This window comes from Manduca sexta, chromosome 26 (genome assembly GCF_014839805.1).
Source record: "Manduca sexta isolate Smith_Timp_Sample1 chromosome 26, JHU_Msex_v1.0, whole genome shotgun sequence".
Classification (NCBI taxonomy): Eukaryota; Metazoa; Arthropoda; class Insecta; order Lepidoptera; family Sphingidae; genus Manduca; species Manduca sexta.
The window spans coordinates 2,821,411-2,840,406 of record NC_051140.1 but is presented as its reverse complement, the minus strand read 5'-3'; the positions used below and the strand labels follow the sequence as shown (position 1 = coordinate 2,840,406).

Sequence of the window (18,996 nt, the reverse complement as noted above, 5' to 3'; positions counted from 1 at the left end):
AAGACGTCCAATTTATGATCGCGAGCAAAGTCTGAGAGTTCGGCTCGTTGGCCGCGTATACCATTAAGGTTGAAAAGCCCACTCTGAGGGAGCGAGGCTTGAGTCGCGATGGGTTATTTCCGTTTGGAGAAGCCATTACGGAGAGAAAATGGATTCCATGGTGAGCTGGAATATGCGCTGTTGCGCGTTATAAATTTGGGCGAAAAGGACGGAGTCAGAGTGACCCAGTGCCTTCATTTTGGACGAGCAGTCGTGGATCAGCGCGTGGAGTTCGATAATCTCTGGGGAAACCAGAGAGAATGAAGGAGCCGCGCCGCTAGACGCCGGAGTCGCCGCCACCTGGGGTTTGGATGGTGCGGGAGCCTTCGACTTGACTACCTTGGAAGAGGTAGCCTTGGAGGTCGAGGGCGTTGGGACGGGAGCGGGAACAGTGGCCGCCGCTGCTGGTGTTGTGGCCGGGGTGGCGGGAGATCCTCCGGGAGAACCACCGCCCTGGGCCTGGGGACGCGAGTCGGCACGTACTGTGGCGGGAAACCACGGGTTACGTGTCGGGGCTGGGGCCAAAACGAATTTTTCGGCCTGAGGGGCCTTGGCCTTAGGGGCCTGATTGGTCCTATAATTGGCCTTGTATTTGGGTGCCCGTGGGCACCCCCGGTAATTGGCCGGATGGCCAGATTGCCGGCAGTTAGTGCACGAAGGCGGCTCCGTGCACTGAGTCCTATCTTTCGGGCGCGGGCACTCTGACGTGCCGTGTTCGCCGAGGCACTTAACGCACCTGGCGGGGAGGCGACAGCCACGCGAATTGTGACCATACTTTTGGCAGTTGTGACACTGCGCAACCTCGCTAGTCTTATGTGGGGTCTCGACAGTGAAGCCGCCGAGACCCGAGATGTCGCGTAGCTCGTAAAGAGCTTTTACGTCTGCGGGGGTAGCTAAGATGGCGAGGACCATCTCGTACTGAATGCCACGTCGTGACAAACGCGATTTGCGGTGCATCCGGTGCACCTCTAGGGCTGCGATGCCCTTGGCCTGGAGGCCTTGTTGGACCTCGGCGGCCGACATTTGGAGAGGTATGCCACGGATGACATACCTATAGCGGCGCTCGTCCGGGAGCGCGAAATTATAATAATGATAGCGCTTGCTATCGAGAAATTTGGTCAACTCGCGGTGGTCGCTAATTGACCCGGGCTGGAGGGACAGCAGTTTTTGGCCACTGTTCCAGGCGTTGGGCGGGATTTTTATGCCCCCACGGGTGAGAGCATCAAAAAAAGGACTGAAGGGAGGCTCCCTTCGGAAGTTGGAGATTTACCTTCGGTGGCTTTTTAGGCCCCTTAGGTTGGGTCGGTGGCGACGAATCCGTCGAGCTAGCGGGCGCGGGCTGGGAGGCCGCGGGTTTTTGTTTTGGCGCAGAAGGCGCGGACGGCGCAGAAGGCGCTTGGGACGCAGGAGCGTCTGAGCCACGCTGCTTCTTCCTGCGCCCGTTCCTCACGGTCGTGAAGCCGTCGTCGTCGAGGTCCGACGACGCGGCCCCAGACCGCGATTCGCTGGGGGCAGGGGAAACAGGTCGCTTGGACGCGCAAGCGACGGGGACAGCGGAAAGCTGGGGAGCGCCTGGATCGGAATCCATGGCGAGGTCGGGATCGACGGCGCCGGCCGGGCTCCCGGGAGGACTAGGTCCGTCCGAGGACTCGGCCGACTCCGACGAGTCCGAGGAAGCGGATGACTCAGATGAGTCAGCAGAGGACGCGGGAGACGCGGGTGAAGCGGGCGACTCCGGCGAGTCAGGCACCGCACGGGGGGCATTGGCAACCACCAGGGAGTGGACCAATGAACAAAACATTGGGTCACTCCTGATGTACTCCGCGAGGGTTGTCAGCATGGCGTGTTTTGCCTTGTTGACATCCGACGCTGGTTCGTCAGTGTCCATAGGCCTAGATTCTGCCATTGCGGGCGAATCCGGGCCTAGGGGCACTTAAAATAGAATGAATGAGGGCCGCGAGTGGGTTCGGGACCCGGGTGCGTTCCGCCTGGGAAAGAAACCAGGCGGCTATCGCACAGAGAGCGAACGCGTGATTTTAAGTGAAACGAACAAACGTCCCCGGGTGGGTGTGCCCGGGGTTGTGTGCGTGAGTGACCCTCCCCGCCGGGTGTAGGCGAGGGGGGATGTACTTAAAATTAGGTGTGCCTTTTAAGATAACTTGCGGTGTCATTATTATATTGCCATCGTTTTCGCTCTCTCCGTGGGTTATTATAGCTCCGTCACGTTCCGCCTATCACAGCCGCGTGAGTAAGTTAGTATACCCCCCCCCCCCCCATTCTCCTCGCGCGCTCCTCCCCTCCCCAACCCGCGCCGTCGTTTTCGTCGTACGTGGCAGTATAAAAAAGGGCGCATGGAGTTCGAACGGAGCATATTTCGTGCGGACTGTCTGCCGAACGGATCTAACACAACGTAACATAATCAAATCAAACTAAACCAAAACAACAACAACAATGACCGGTCGCGGCAAGGGAGGCAAAGGTCTTGGAAAAGGAGGAGCGAAACGTCACAGGAAAGATCTTCGTGACAACATCCAGGGTATCACGAAGCCTGCCATTCGCCGTTTGGCACGCAGAGGTGGAGTGAAGCGTATCTCCGGTTTGATATACGAAGAAACACGCGGTGTGCTTAAAGTGTTCCTCGAGAACGTAATTCGTGACGCCGTCACGTACACAGAGCACGCCAAGAGGAAAACTGTCACCGCTATGGACGTCGTGTACGCTCTGAAACGACAGGGACGCACGCTCTACGTTTTCGGCGGTTAAGTCTCTCGTGATGGATGCGTAAATCGTCCGTCCGTCCGTCAGCCCGTTCGTTTCGTTCGTTCGACCGTACGTCGTCAGTCACTTGAGCGTGAGCGAATCTCGCATTGTACGCGAAAATTTAACATGCGAATACCTATTGTAAGATCATAATCAATAAATACAACGACACAAATGTTATATAATGCGTACAATGTGAAGGCCGCGCACAAAAAAAAATAAAAACAACAACAACAACAACACCACAACAACGACGACAACGGCGGCGGCGGCGGCGGCGGCGACGACGACGACGACGAGAACTAGGACGACGTTCTGCGCGCCATGTGACGACTGTAACACACCGAACTGACAAAAGGCCCTTTTCAGGGCCGCAAATTGTTCATTATAATTACATAATATAATCATATTATGTGTGTACCTAAGTTTCTAATCGATAAAATAATGAATTCTACTTTTTAATGATAATTATTGATCATGTACTTCCAGCAGACTTGACGATATGTGTATATTCTTCGTGTGTGAGACACCCCCCCCCCCTCTCCCCGAACGCTACGAGAAGGAAATGCATGACTTATGATACTTATGTTTCGCGTTGTATGTCGAAATTGAGCGAAAACAGAGTGAATAATAAAAAATAAATAAACAAACCCCTAAACTATACCAATTGCAAGTTATAAGACATTATTTCATTATCACGTAAGTAAGTATAATAGTAACTGATTTAGTTAGTTCTATTTTAAATAATATAAATAGATAGGTAAGCGATACGATAACTTCTACTATTTGTTCTTAATAATAATGACTGACTGACTTACTGACTCGACTAGTTCGCTTTATTATTAAGTAACCAAGTACCTATGTACCCAGGGTAGGTACGCACCTACAGTGTGCACTGTACACTTAGTTAATGTACTCGTATGTGTATTTATTGTACGTATTGAACTAAACATAATAATATTGCGTTAGGTATATTATATATTATTACATTATAATATTATATAAAAAATTGTAAATTATTAACGATACTCTGATCTGAATGTGTACTTATTTATGTATGTATGTATGATGTATGTGCGTTCGTGAGTGTTAGTGGTTCTCTAAAATTTATACTTAACGCACAGACACACAGACAGGCACAGACAGGCAGACAAATTATTTAAACATTCAATAATTCCGTCCATCATTGCTAAACAACGTAGGCCACCCCGATAGCCAGCCAGCCAGAGAGACAGCAAGCCGACCGACGCCACTAACTAATTAAATTATATTATATTATTATTATTCAATTATCAAAATCACACACACATTTTTTTTTTTTCTTTTTTGCTTCCACGCACTTCGCCTCGCGCCCGACTGCCCGACTGATGCTGCGCTCGCTGCTGATGCTGCTGCTGCTGCTCGTGGTGCCGCTGACGTGTGTGTGCGCGTTTGTGTGTGTTTTACCACCCTCTCATTTGTGTGTCGTTTTAATGTTAGGAAATGTTGATGAGCAATTATTATTGTTTCAATTATATAACGTTATACATTTAGCCATTTATTTGAATAACAATCAGCACTCCATTGTTTCGTATTTTAGAGATATATAACTTTTAAACATGACTACACGTGAACACGTTACCGAGTGGCGAAAATAAACAACTTTACTCAGATAACGGACGATCATATCGTGTATATATGTTTTGAGATAAATAAATCAGTTCATGGGGAATGAGGGCGCATAAACGTTTAATTGATGAATATATGAAAACAATGTTAAAATTCAATTTAAACAGACTGATGTTAGTGAAAAGTTCCAACTGTTCGTACGTGAAATCGTCTCGCGCCGCAAAGGCTCTCCTTACGGTATAGCCGCGTGTCAGCTAATGAAAATTTCTACCAACCTAGTGGCGACATCTGACGTCGTGTGAACTCTTTTTGTATTGTATTTAAAAGCAATTGCAGCATTTTAATATAATAATAATACTACTTACTACTACATACTTGTACTACTACTATTAATATTATTGTAAAAATAATAATAATATTATTACTACTATAATAATTATTATTATTATTATCATCGTTGTGGTGGAGTGTATGTTGCGCGCGTATTGTTGTGCATAATTTGAGAAAAACAACCAAAAACAAAAAATATGGCAGACACAGCTGTTGCAACCGAAGCCCCAGCACCGGCAACCCCGGCAAAGAAACCTACCGCGAAGGCGGCCGCTGCAGGCGCTGCCGCAAAGAAGCCCAAAGCTAAACCTACACATCCGAAGACATCAGAAATGGTGAACAATGCTATAAAGAGCTGAAGGAACGAAGCGGATCATCGTTGCAGGCAATCAAGAAATACATCGCCGTCCAGTACAAAGTGGACGCTGAAAAATTGGCACCTTTCATTAGAAGATATTTGAAGAGCGCCGTCGAATCGGGCACACTTATACAAACAAAGGCAAGGGCGCTTCTGGATCTTTCAAACTTGAATCAAAATCTGCAGCGTCGAAAAATCAAAAATCAGCCGGCGGTGTCGGCGGCGGCAGCGGTGGCAGCGGTGGCAGCGGCGCAGGCGGTGGACCTGGAAGAAAAGCCGGATCGAAGGGCAACACTGCGAGCGGCGCTGCCGCGTCGGCCGGTGGTAAATCTAAGAAGGCGACAGCGGCGGCAGCAGGCAGCAGATCTAAAAAGCCGCGGCCGCTGCTGCCGCTGCAGGTGGTGGGGCGAACGCGTCGTCATCGTCCGCAACGTCGCCGGCTAAATCGAAATCTTCATCTTCCTCGGCCGCCGCCGCCGCCGCGACGAGACAAAGAAAGCCGCAGCTGCCCAAAAGAAGCCGGCGACCGCAGCGAAGAAAGCTGCAGCACAGGGTAAGGCCAAAAGCGCAGCCGCACCGAAGGCCAAGAAATCCGCCAAACCGCCAACCAAGAAACCTAAAGCTCCTAAGCCCAAGAAGGCGGCCGCCTCAGCCTCTGCAGGCAAGGCCTCCAAGCCGGCCGCCAAGAAAGCTTCAGCCGCCAAAAGTGAACGCGATATGCTCACAATGCACCTGCGTAAATTGCCATTGCCGTTGTCGTCGTCGCGTTCAAGTCACATTAATAACAACATCATCAACATCAACAAGTACAAATATGATTATTATTATTGTGACGGAACGCGAGGAGCGCGCGCGTGTGCGATCCATGACGCACAAACATATACACATACAACAGCCCTTTTCAGGGCTAACAAATATTTCAAATCCAATCTACGCACTTATTTATTATTATATAATATAATAAGTGTGAATTTTAACATTAAGTTTCTTAAGTTCGACAAGATGACGAAGTCTTTACATGCATACATACATACACATACATAATATGTATATGTATTATTATAATGTAATATACCTGACTGCATATCTACCTATCTATCTACCTACTCATTTTTTTTTTTTTTTTTTTTTTATTTTATTTATTGATTCGTTCAATTTGGTGGGACGTAAGAATTCCATTTTTACGATGAATTCATACAATATACATACATATAGACATTGACATACAAATCGCACGAGTGGCCGAATTATATTATAATATTTTGGATTTTACTGAATAGCTATATATTATATATGAAAAAAAAAAAAATAATGTGAGGGAAAATACTTAATATAATCGCACCCAATATAATATATTATTATATTACAATATTATATTGTGTGTTGTATTGTGTGTACGTCATATTGTAAAATTCGAAGTTTCGTTTAGTTTTGTGGCCGTCACGGCATGACCGACAGCCGCGCGGCTTATTGGCTCGCCGCGCAAGCGGCGAACGATCGTGATTGGTCTATTTTAACGCGCTCGATCTCGCTCCCACCACTATTACGCGTAGTAAGTGCAGAATATAAACACCGGGGGACGCGTTATTTTTTACACACACATTCCGCTCTGAGCACCCGACTCGAGCGGTCCCTTTGGCTTTTACCGAGTACCTGCTCGGTAAAGCCATTGTCCCGTTTCCGAGTACCTGCTCGGAACGACCGCAGCGACCTCGCTGCACGCCACGGACAAAGGAAACAATAGGGCATTGTCCCTGTTGTTACCTGCGTCCATTGTTTGGGTCCGGCCGCGTCCTTCTCAGGACAGGGTCAAACCCGTTTCTGTATCGTTTCTCGACAATTTTGCCCCTTCAGGGTTAGCTCGGTGGTAAACCTAACGGTGATAACAAGCCGAGCTAGCGGTGACCCGGCCCGCGCTGCGCCCCTCAGGGCTAAAGCGAAGCCGGACGGGTGCGGACAAGGAAGCCGTGGAGACACACCACAGTTTCCCCGCATATCTCCTTCCCAACCCTACCCTTCCTTTCACTCCATCCCGTGTGACGGTTGAGCGTGCGGACCCCTAAAAAGGTCCAATACCGTTTACGTCGCACGGATTGTTAGGAACCCTTTCGCACAATAAGATTGGCAAAGGGAGACAAGCTTAGGGTACACCTAATTCTAAGTACATCCCCCCTCGCCTACACCCGGCGGGGAGGGTCACTCACGCACACAACCCCGGGCACACCCACCCGGGGACGTTTGTTCTAGTTTCTTCTCACGTAGAATCACGCGTTCGTTCTCAGTGCGATAGCCGCCTGGTTTCTTGTGGGTTCTTTCCCAGGCGGAACGCACCCGGGTCCCGAACCCGAACCCACTCGCGGCCCTTTCACTATTCCTTTTTAAGTGCCCCTAGGCCCGGATTCGCCCGCAATGGCTGAATCTAGGCCTATGGACACTGACGAGCCGGCGGCGGATGTCAACAAGGCTAAACACGCCATGTTGACAACTCTCGCCGAATACATTAGGAGCGACCCTATGTTCTGCTCCCTGGTCCACTCCCTAGTGGTTGCCAACGCCCCCCGTGCGGTGCCTGACTCGCCGGAGTCACCCGCTTCACCCGCGTCATCCGCGACCTCTACCGACTCATCTGAGTCATCCTCTTCCTCCGACTCGTCTGAGTCGGCCGTGTCCTCGGACGGACCTAGTCCGCCCGGGAGCCCGGCCGGCGCCGTCGATCCCGACCTCGCCATGGATTCCGATCCAGGCGCACCCGTCTTATCCGATGTCCCCGTCGCTTGCGCGTCCAAGCGACCTGTTTCTCCTGCCCCTAGCGAATCGCGGTCTGGGGCCGCGTCGTCGGACCTCGACGACGACGGCTTCACGACCGTGAGGAACGGGCGCAGGAAAAAGCAGCGTAGCTCAGACGCTACCGCCTCCCAAGCGCCTTCTGCGCCGTCCGCGCCTTCCGCGCCCAAACAAAACCCGAGGCTTCCCAGCCCGCCCCCGCTAGCTCGACGGATTCGTCGCCACCGACCCAACCTAAGGGGCCTAAAAGCCACCGAAGGTCAATGTCCAACTTCCCGAAGGGGCCTCCCTTCAGTCCTTTTTGATGCTCTCACCCGTGGGGGCATTAAAATCCCGCCCAATGCCTGGAACAGTGGCCAAAAACTGCTGTCCCTCCAGCCCGGGTCAATTAGCGACCACCGCGAATTGACCAAATTTCTAGATAGCAAACGCTATCATTATTACACCTTTGCGCTCCCGGACGAGCGCCGCTATAGGTACGTCATCCGTGGCATACCCTCCAAATGTCGGCCGCCGAGGTCCAACAAGGCCTCCAGGCCAAGGGCATCGCAGCCCTAGAGGTGCACCGGATGCACCGCGCATCGCGTTTGTCACGACGTGGCATTCAATACGAGATGGTCCTCGCCATCTTAGCTACCCCCGCAGACGTAAAAGCTCTTTACGAGCTACGCGACATCTCGGGTCTCGGCGGCTTCACTATCGAGACCCCACATAAGACTAGCGAGGTTGCGCAGTGTCACAACTGCCAAAAGTATGGTCACAATTCGCGTGGCTGTCGCCTCCCCGCCAGGTGCGTTAAGTGCCTCGGCGAACACGGCACGTCAGAGTGCCCGCGCCCGAAAGATAGGACTCAGTGCACGGAGCCGCCTTCGTGCACAAACTGCCGGCAATCTGGCCATCCGGCCAATTACCGGGGGTGCCCACGGGCACCCAAATACAAGTCCAATTATAGGACCAATCAGGCCCCTAAGGCCAAGGCCCCTCAGGCCGAAAAATTCGTTCTGGCCCCAGCCCCGACACGTAACCCGTGGTTTCCCGCCACGGTACGTGCCGACTCGCGTCCCCAGGCCCAAGGCGGTGGTTCTCCCGGAGGATCTCCCGCCACCCCGGCCACAACACCAGCAGCGGCGGCCACTGTTCCCGCTCCCGTCCCAACGCCCTCGACCTCCAAGGCTACCTCTTCCAAGGTAGCCAAGTCGAAGGCTCCCGCACCATCCAAACCCCAGGCGGCGGCGACTCCGGCGTCTAGCGGCGCGCCTCCCTCATTCTCTCTGGTTTCCCCAGAGATTATCGAACTCCACGCGCTGATCCACGACTGCTCGTCCAAAATGAAGGCACTGGGCCGCTCTGACTCCGTCCTTTTCGCCCAAATCTATAACGCGCAACAGCGCATATTCCAGCTCACCATGGAATCCATTTTCTCTCCGTAATGGCTTCTCCAAACGGAAATAACCCATCGCGACTCAAGCCTCGCTCCCTCAGAGTGGGCTTTTTCAACCTTAATGGTATACGCGGCCAACGAGCCGAACTCTCAGACTTTGCTCGCGATCATAAATTGGACGTCTTCCTCCTCCAGGAAACGTTCCTCAAACCCTCCCCAACGCAGTCCCAAACTCCCCAATTTCAATCTCGTGCGAAACGATCGCACCGATGGCCCTAAAGGTGGCACTCTCATTTACTACAAAAGGTCCCTGCATTGCATACCTCTCGACCCCCGAAAGCCTGAGCAGCATTGAGGCTTCAGTGTGCAGGCTTTCTATGACAGGACACCCGCCGATCACTCTGATCTCGGCCTATCTCTCACCTAGTAAGGAGCTTCACTCCAACGAACTAATAACCCTACTCAGTATGGGGAGTCCGTCCTTCTGGCGGGCGACCTTAACGCCAAGAACACTCTCTGGAACTGCAACTCTACCAACGGTAGGGGTGCGGTACTCGAGAGCTGTCTTGACGAAATTGATATGAGCATTCTGGTTCCTTCTGAACCCACGCACTATAGTTTTATGAACGATAGCTACAGACCCGATATATTAGATATAGCACTCGTAAAGAACGTATGTCTCAACGTGTGTTCTCTGCGAGTGGTACATGAATTAGATTCAGACCACAGACCTGTGATCTTAGATTTAGCCCCTCATAACGGTCCCTCAGACACAGGTCCTAACGATCGGGTGAAAGTGTCGACGAATTGGCGGCTCTTGAGCACCAAACTCGCCGACACTTCATCTGATGTCCTCTCTCCTCTATTCCGCCCAACATCGTGACTCGCGAGGAAACGACCGGCGCGATTCGCTCCTTCACCAACCATCTACACCACGTCTTGAGCGAAAGCTCCGAGAGGGTGCCCGAGACCGGCGACGGTCAAGGGCATCTTCCCGATGACGTGAGATGGGTGCTGAGGAGGCGAAACGCAGCACTAAAGGCCTGCGTGTCTGACCCTCCCCGGATCGACGGCGTCTCGCGCGTTACCTCCAACGTGAGGCCAGACGTCGCGTAAAGGACGCCGTCGATTCGAGGTGGGAGCAGCACTTGTCGGAAATCCAACCGACCCACACGGCCTTTTGGAAGCTGGTCCGCTCTTTCAAGAGAAAGGATGTGGCCTCTTTTCCTCCGCTCAATCGTCCGAATCAACGCCCCGCGTTTGACGACGACGAGAAAGCGGAATTATTAGCCTCCACCCTGCAGTCTCAATGCTCGCTCGAAACAACTCCCGTAGACCACGATCATCTTGTTGCGGTAGACTCTTTTGTCGAAAGTAGGAACGCGATCCCTTCGCCGCCTATTCCGCGACCGTTACAAACAATCGACCCGGATGTCGACGCGCCCCCCGACCCCCTCGCGCCGGTGACGATCAAAGAAGTCGTCACTCTGATCAAGGCACTAAATAGGCGAAAAGCCCCGGGGCTGACGGTATCCCCACTAGGTTACTGAAAATGCTACCGGGGCATCTGGTCAAGATTCTTGCTGACATCCTCAATGCAGCATTCCAGAACTGCTACTTTCCTGAGGCCTGGAAAGAAGCAGTCGTGATAGGGATTCACAAGCCGGGTAAACCCGCGTCAGATCCGGCCTCTTATAGGCCCATTAGCCTCCTTAGTACGATAGGGAAACTTTATGAGCGGATCGTCCTCGACCGTCTCAAAATAGTAGCCAATTCTCACAATCTGCTCCCTCCGGAGCAGTTTGGTTTCCGTAATAGGCACAGTTGCGTGCATCAGATACTCCGCATCACGGAGCATGTCTACTCTAAATTCAAGTTAGGATTTTATACCGGTGCTCTCTTCTTCGATGTTGAGAAAGCATTCGACAAAGTGTGGCACAACGGCTTGCTGTACAAGCTGTACACTTATAACGTGCCCACACATCTCGTGCACATCATACGAGAATTTTTGTCGAATCGCGGTTTCAAATATCGCGTCGAGGGCACCCTCTCCTCTAGACATACCATCTCGGCCGGAGTCCCGCAAGGCTCCGCGCTATCACCTTTTCTCTTCTCGCTATATACTAGCGACATTCCTAAATTCAAAGACGCCCATCTGGCGCTATTCGCGGACGATACGGCGATCTACGCTTCACGTAGAGAGCCGGAACATGTGGTGCGCACTTTGCAGGCCGCCGCCGACCAGCTCGGCGAGTGGTTTCGCAAATGGCGCATCACTGTCAACCCTCCAAAAGCCAAGCCATCCTATTCCATAGGATGCCTAAGAAAGAAGCGCCTAACGCTTCAGTTAGATTGTCTGGCCAGATCATCCCTTGGACCCGTAAGGTCAAATATCTAGGTGTGTATCTTGATCAGAGTTTGACCTTCGCCCCACACGTAAATGCGGTACGCGCGCGAGCCGCATTCGCGATGTGCCAGCTCCACTGGCTCTTAAACCGAAAAAGTAAGATGTCTATCCGCAACAAGATTAGGATCTTTACTACGTGCGTTAGACCGATCATGACGTACGCGTCCCCCGTATTCGCGCATATACCGCCTGCTCGACTTAAGTGTCTGCAGGTGGTGCAAAACAAATTTCTCAGACGTGCACTCGGTGCCCCGTGGTACGTTCGCAATAGCAACCTCCACGTGGACACCGATATGCCGACCATCAGGCACTTTATGCACATGTCCAGCAGACGCTACTTCGATAAGGCGGTCAATCACCCGAACCCGTTAGTCCGATTAAATTCAAAATACACTCCATTCGACCGCGCCAAATGGAGAAGACCGCGTTCAGTTCTGTCAGATCCAGAGGACGATATAACTCTGGCAATACGTAGAAAGCACGAGCTGCTTAAAAGCTCAAACACTCTACACGACCGCTGCTCCGTCCTCGCCGTCGAGGACCTCGCCGCGTCCCCCGTCCTCCGACCCTTCTGATAATTCCGGCCCGGACGCCGATGTAACCATGTTAGATTGTTAGGTCGTTCCTTCGCACCTCTCGCGTTTCCACAAACGTTGATGTCCCCAAAACATCTTCCTCTCAGTGGCCGTCCTGAGCCGAGGTCGTGACCCTTTAGAGGGTCGCCCTCAGCATGGTCACTTAAGGGCTCGCAGTGCCTAAAGCACGCACCCCGCAAGACCGGTGTGTTTGTATAAGCCGGCCCTTGCCAGGCTAACAAACGTAAGACAGTACCAAAAAAAAAAAAAAAAAAAAAAAAAGTTATTTTTTAACTATATCACTTTATTCGAGAGCGCATCGTAACGTATCGTATCGTATAGCAGTGTAATATAACATAATATTATATAGCACGTACATTTGCGTTCTATATTCTTTTCTTTTTTTGTTTTTGATTTAAAAACAACAACACTACATCATGTCTGGACGTGGTAAAGGCGGCAAAGTCAAGGGGAAGGTCAAGTCTCGTTCTAACCGTGCCGGACTGCAATTCCCCGTGGGACGTATACATAGACTGTTGCGTAATGGAAATTACGCGGAACGCGTTGGCGCCGGTGCACCTGTTTATCTAGCCGCCGTTATGGAGTACCTAGCCGCTGAAGTTCTAGAGTTGGCAGGAAACGCCGCTAGGGACAACAAGAAAACCAGAATCATACCTAGACATCTTCAATTGGCGATAAGAAACGACGAGGAGTTAAACAAACTTCTCTCCGGTGTGACCATCGCACAGGGCGGCGTGTTGCCGAACATTCAAGCGGTGCTGTTGCCCAAAAAGACCGAGAAGAAGGCTTAATTAATTAGTTAGTAATTAATTATACCTTTATAAAATACCTAAAACTGTAACACCGACGCTGCGTGGGCACGCGTTGCACGTCGCAAACCATGAGCGAGCGAGTGAGCGCGCGCGCGCATACATAAAAAAAATTTAATAAATAAAGCGCGTGCGTGAGTTGTTAGGTAAATGGACAAAACAAAAGGCCCTTTTCAGGGCCGCAATATGATTCTTACTATCTACTATATACTCATTACTTACTTATACAATTGTATACGTAATGAGTGAGTAACAAATAATGTTTCGTTTCGACAATGAACGTTTAATTCTACAATATTATTAGTATTTGTTCACCTCTAATATACACTAGAATTGAGATTATGACACGATAAATAATATTTACCTTATCACTGACTCAATAATTAACCAACCAATCTACCTACCTACCTACCTACCTATCAATACTCGCCCAAACTCAGGGCGAGTTCGCAATGAACATATTCATGTATTATTAATTAATACACAGTAGTATTTGATGGTCGACATAATACTATTATGATGTTTGTGCTAAAAAAAAATCATCCAAAATCGTCCGAAAATAGAACTGAGTTTAAGTATTAACTAAAAAAAAAAAAAAAAAAAAAAAAACACAAAAGAAAATGTCTACTTTTACTATCTATCTACCCCACATACATAATGTTATTTATACGATAGTAGGTTATGTTAAAATAAAGCAAAAAAAAAAAAACAAAATACAAAACCAAATGAATACAATTATTATTATTATTATTATTACTTACGTACTTACTCCCGCCGCATCACCGTGCCGTCGCGCAGCGCATTTTCCTCTGACGCACTCTGCTGTGATTGGCCGTTGGATGGACGTGAACGTGGCTCACCCGTTGAACGTTCTGCGCGCGAAAGTATTATATTTTTTAATACCAAAAATTTTATCGCGCATTCACATTGCGATTGAGGGTATATCGCGGTCGTTACTGCATTCAATTAAATCAACTTCATTTAACAAAAACACAATATGCCACCCAAGACCAGCGGCAAGGCTGCCAAGAAATCTGGCAAGGCGCAGAAGAACATCTCTAAGACTGACAAGAAAAAGAAGAAGCACAAGAGGAAGGAGAGTTACGCAATTTACATTTACAAAGTGCTCAAGCAGGTCCATCCTGACACCGGAATATCCAGCAAGGCGATGTCGATAATGAACTCGTTTGTGAATGACATTTTCGAACGCATCGCTGCGGAAGCATCTCGTCTGGCGCATTACAACAAGCGCTCCACCATCACATCCAGGGAGGTGCAAACATCTGTACGTCTCCTTCTGCCAGGCGAGCTGGCAAAGCACGCAGTCAGTGAGGGTACCAAAGCTGTCACCAAAGTACACCAGTTCAAAGTGAGAGCTACTAGCTAGATAGTAATGTAAAATCGGTGGTGTGTGTGTGTATGTACGTAAACGCACGCATGCACGCAACCCGAACATACATACAACTTATGTCATCCAAAAGGCCCTTTTCAGGGCCACAATATATTTCATGAAATCACAGTTCAAACGCTCGCACGCACGCGCACGCACGCACGCACGAAGATTAAGTTAAGTTATTATTATAATTTAATTTGATCCGATGTTGTGTGCGTACGATGTGTGATGTTTTTGTGAGTGTGTGTGTAATGTGTATTGTTGTTTCTTTAAGGCATCTCGTCACAAAAAAAAAAAAAAAAAATAAAAAAAAAATAATAATATAAATATAATAATTTATAATAAGTAATAAAATAATACAAAATTCATTGTAATAATTCTCAACTGCTCTCAAGTGCTGAATAATAGTAGGTGAACCCTAGAGAGCACGTGGAGTTTTAAAATAAAATTTAATATGTGAGTAATAGGTACATATATACCTGCATGAAATAAATATTAAAATATAGTTGTAATACACTACCTACCTACCATTTTAATAAATTAAATAACACTATTTTGGACCACGTAACATAATATATTATACAAAAATAAATAAACAAATAATATCACCTACACACAAGCATGAATAATAATAATAATTATATATAGAAGATTAAAAATTAAAAGAAGAAAATATAAAATAAAAAATAATAATGCATTGACTACGAATTATGTATGTCCATTCATTATTTTCATAACATTATTATTATTATTATTATTTTATATTATATTAATTAATCTAAATATAAGATCTAAAGAGAGAAAAAAAATAAAAAATTATCTAGTCTAAAGAAAAGGACGGAAGATGAACGATTACAGGCCACTGCGGCGTTTTTGGTATAAAAAGGCGCGCGCGAATGGTATGGTTTTACATTCTTAATCAAACCTCTGCGCGTGACGGTCGATCGCTTTGTGAGTTCGTTCGTTCGTTCGTTCGTTGTTTATTTATTTGTTTGTTTGGTTGGTTGGTTGATCAACACAATGGCGCGTACTAAGCAAACAGCTAGAAAATCAACCGGTGGCAAAAGCGCCACGTAAGCAGCTGGCGACCAAGGCCGCCAGGAAGAGTGCTCCCGCAACAGGCGGAGTGAAGAAACCTCACCGTTACAGGCCCGGCACTGTCGCTCTCCGTGAGATCCGTCGTTACCAGAAAAGTACGGAACTTCTGATTCGCAAATTACCGTTCCAGCGTTTGGTTCGTGAGATAGCGCAAGATTTCAAAACCGATCTGCGTTTCCAAAGTTCCGCCGTCATGGCGCTGCAGGAGGCCAGCGAAGCTTACCTGGTCGGTCTTTTCGAAGACACGAACCTTTGCGCCATTCACGCCAAGCGTGTTACCATCATGCCAAAGGATATACAGTTGGCGCGCAGAATCAGAGGGGGAGAGAGCTTAAACGCCGCCGTTCGCTCTTGCAACCAACGTCGTCGTCGTCATCGTTGTAGAATAATAATAATAATAATAACAATAAATATTATTCAACACGACGGGTGTTTAAAATAATGTGCGCGCGTGCATCGCAGCTCGCTCCTCGCATATTATTAGAAACACATAATATCGCGAAACATTTATATTATTATATTTACAAATGAAGGCGAAATTGACGCACGCGTGATTCGCGCATCATGACTTTTAATCATTAAAAGGCCCTTTTCAGGGCCGCATATATTTCAAAATATAATTACAATTTGTTTCTTACATCGTCTACGAAACGAGACTCGGCAAGTAAACGACAGACTAAGTATATATTACCTTTATGGCATATTATATTCATAATAATATTACCGTACTCAACACTAAACACATAGATTTGTGTATATTGTTAATAAAATATTAATAATATTAACGCAACAAATTTAGGTTAGTTACCTTCTTAACTTTATAAAGAAAATAACATAATTACTGGTAATAATTATAATATCGATGAATCGATGAATTTTTTATATTTATAAAAATATATTTATTTTTTTTTTTTTTTTTTTTTTTTTTTAAAGAGAAGAAATTGAAGAGACTGCAAATTGCATCAACTCGGTAGCGGTAGGGGTTTTAGGATAACTTGCGGTGTCATTATTATATTGCCATCGTTTTCGCTGTCTCCGTGGGTTATTATAGCACCGTCGCGTTCCGCCTATCACAGCCGCGTGAGTAAGTTAGTATACCCCCCCCCCAACCATTCTCCTCGCGCGCTTCCTCCCCTCCCCAACCCGCGCCGTCGTTTTCGTCGTACGTGGCAGTATAAAAACGGGCGCATGGAGTTCGAACGGACAACACACATTCGACATCGCGCTCTCGAGCAGGACGGTCGCACCTACGTGACGCACACGACAGCCAACCCCGATTGGTAAGACCCGCAGCCCCCGCGCTGCAGACAGGGTTAACCGATAATCAACGGAACAATTGTTCCGTTGTAAATCGGAAACCCACCTACGGGCCGAACCGCGTCCTTCTCAGGACAGGGCTCCGCCCCATTTACTGTTTCCGACAATTTAGGCCCCTTCAGGGTTAGCTCGGTGGTTTAACCTATCGGTGAGAACAAGCCGAGCTAGCGGTGACCCGGCCCGCGCTGCGCCCCTTCAGGGCTTAAGCGAAGCCGGACGGGTGCGGACCAGGAAACTGTGGAGACACACCACAGGGTCCCCCGCATATCGCCCTCCAAACCCTTCCCATCCCCGCAACATCCATCCCGTGTAACGGTTAGGCGTGAGGTCTCCGGACCGTTAACGTTTACGTTACACGGCTTGCTAGGGACCCGTCGCACATTGAGATTGGCGAAGGGACTACAAGCTTAGGGCTCACTATAGACGCACACCCCCCCTCGCCTATCCCCGGCGAGGAGGGCTACACACGCACTCCCCCCCCGGACACCCCCATCCGGGGGACGTAATTCAAATTTAACAACCCCGCGACTTCCGCGTCGGTACCGCGCAAACGACTGCGAACGCCACCTGGTTTCTTGCGAGTTCTTTCCCAGGCGGAACGCACGCTCACGAACTCGCTCGCGCCCCAAAAATAATCTACGTGGGCACGGTCCCAGCCGGCGATATGGCTGGCACCGAGCCCATGGTATGCCCCCAGGAGACGCTCAACGACGTCCTCCTCACCATCCCGGAATACCCCCAACTCTGGGGGATATTCGCGGAATTACTTAAGAAGGCCGCGCAGACTCCCGCCGTGCCACTAACCATTCCCCCCCTCCTCCCCCGCCAAATGGCGACCCCCGACACCCCTCCCCCCTCCCCCCGCCGGTTACTACCGAACTTCCCCCCGCGACTAGCGCACCGGTGGCCCCGCCCACCCCGGCCAAACGCCCCGTCTCCTCCCCCGCTTCCTCCTCCTGCGAATCGCAGTGTGAGGCCTCGGCGTCGGAAATCGACGACGACGGCTTCACAACTGTGAGGCGCAACAAGAGGAAGAAGAAGAAGGCTGTCCCCTGCGACACCGCCTCGCCCATGGAGGCTGACCACCCCCTCCCCCCCTCACCCACCGCCCCAGCCGCTGGCTCTCGCCCGGATACGCCCGACGCATCCACCCCCGCTTCACAAGCGCAACCCTCCGGGAGGTCCAAGAAACCTCCCCGACTTTACCTTCAGCTCCCCAAAGAGCTCACCATCAAAGCCATCTTCAGGCTTATCACCGGCGCTGGCATACAACTGTCCCACAATGAGTGGATCACGTCCAAACAACTTCTGGCGCTCCAAAGCGCCACTATCAATGACCACCGCGCCCTTACAAAGTTCCTGGATGACAGGAACTATTATTATTACACCTTCTCCCGCCCCGATGAACGTCGCTTCCGCTACGTTATCAGAGGCATCCCCCAACAAATGTCCTCGCAAGAGGTCAAAGAAGGCCTAGCCGAAAAGGGCATTCAAGCCCTCGAGGTGCACCGCATGCACCGCCCCTCCCGCCCCAATGCCCCCGGCATTCAATACGAGATGGTTCTCGCCATTCTCGCTACCGCCGATGACGTCAAGCGTATCTACGAGATACGCGACATTTCAGGCCTCAGTGGCTTTAAAATAGAGACCCCTCACAACAAAGGGGGAAGTAGGGCAGTGTCATAACTGCCAGAAATACGGGCACTCCTCGCGTAACTGCAGACTCCCAGCCCGCTGTGTCAAGTGCCTCGGTGAACATGGCACAGTAGATTGCCCCCGTCCCAAGGACAGAACATTGTGCACGGAGCCGCCTTCGTGCACCAACTGCCGCAACTCCGGCCACCCGGCGAACTACCGCGGGTGTTCCCACGCCCCCAAAAAGAGGCCTACCCGATCCCCCAGATCGGCTGCGCCTCAAAGCACCCGCCCCACTCACCCCCCCCCTCAGGAGGAGTTCAGGCTCGCCCCCGCCCCTGTGCGCAACCCTTGGTTCCCAACCAAGAAGGCCACCACCCCAGGCGGAGACACTCCCGCACCCCCCCCAGCCTCGACTAGGACCACCCCGCCCAAATCGGCCCCCGCGAAAACCCCAAACCCGAAACCTGCCCCCCCGCAG

At 49.9% G+C, this 18,996-nt stretch overlaps 5 protein-coding genes and 1 pseudogene across 5 annotated transcripts; 5 read left to right on the top strand and 1 right to left on the bottom strand.

The window, feature by feature from the left end:
- Window positions 1-1,261: 1,261 nt before the first annotated feature.
- Window positions 1,262-1,945, bottom strand: LOC115452975 (predicted GPI-anchored protein 58). Its single transcript, XM_030181595.2, has one exon. The coding sequence runs from the start codon at window positions 1,943-1,945 to the stop codon at window positions 1,262-1,264; it is 684 nt and encodes a 227-aa protein (XP_030037455.2).
- Window positions 1,946-2,466: 521 nt separating this feature from the next.
- On the top strand, window positions 2,467-3,217 carry LOC115455294 (histone H4). Its single transcript, XM_030183955.2, has one exon. The coding sequence runs from the start codon at window positions 2,491-2,493 to the stop codon at window positions 2,800-2,802; it is 312 nt and encodes a 103-aa protein (XP_030039815.2). The 5' UTR covers window positions 2,467-2,490; the 3' UTR covers window positions 2,803-3,217.
- A 629-nt stretch (window positions 3,218-3,846) lies between these two features.
- LOC119190659 (histone H1-beta, late embryonic-like) lies at window positions 3,847-6,402 on the top strand. The gene is given in 5 exon segments (XM_037442989.1): window positions 3,847-5,085; window positions 5,088-5,228; window positions 5,231-5,463; window positions 5,466-5,577; window positions 5,580-6,402. Coding segments are annotated over 5 exon segments (1,197 nt in total). The 5' UTR covers window positions 3,847-4,934; the 3' UTR covers window positions 6,140-6,402.
- Window positions 6,403-12,504: 6,102 nt separating this feature from the next.
- Window positions 12,505-13,688, top strand: LOC119190662 (histone H2A). The gene has a single exon (XM_037442994.1). The coding sequence runs from the start codon at window positions 12,680-12,682 to the stop codon at window positions 13,052-13,054; it is 375 nt and encodes a 124-aa protein (XP_037298891.1). The 5' UTR covers window positions 12,505-12,679; the 3' UTR covers window positions 13,055-13,688.
- Window positions 13,689-14,016: 328 nt separating this feature from the next.
- On the top strand, window positions 14,017-14,937 carry LOC119190661 (histone H2B-like). Its single transcript, XM_037442993.1, has one exon. It carries the CDS (start codon window positions 14,070-14,072, stop codon window positions 14,457-14,459), a length of 390 nt encoding a protein of 129 aa, XP_037298890.1. The 5' UTR covers window positions 14,017-14,069; the 3' UTR covers window positions 14,460-14,937.
- A 413-nt stretch (window positions 14,938-15,350) lies between these two features.
- On the top strand, window positions 15,351-16,166 carry LOC119190668 (annotated as a pseudogene).
- Window positions 16,167-18,996: the final 2,830 nt, after the last annotated feature.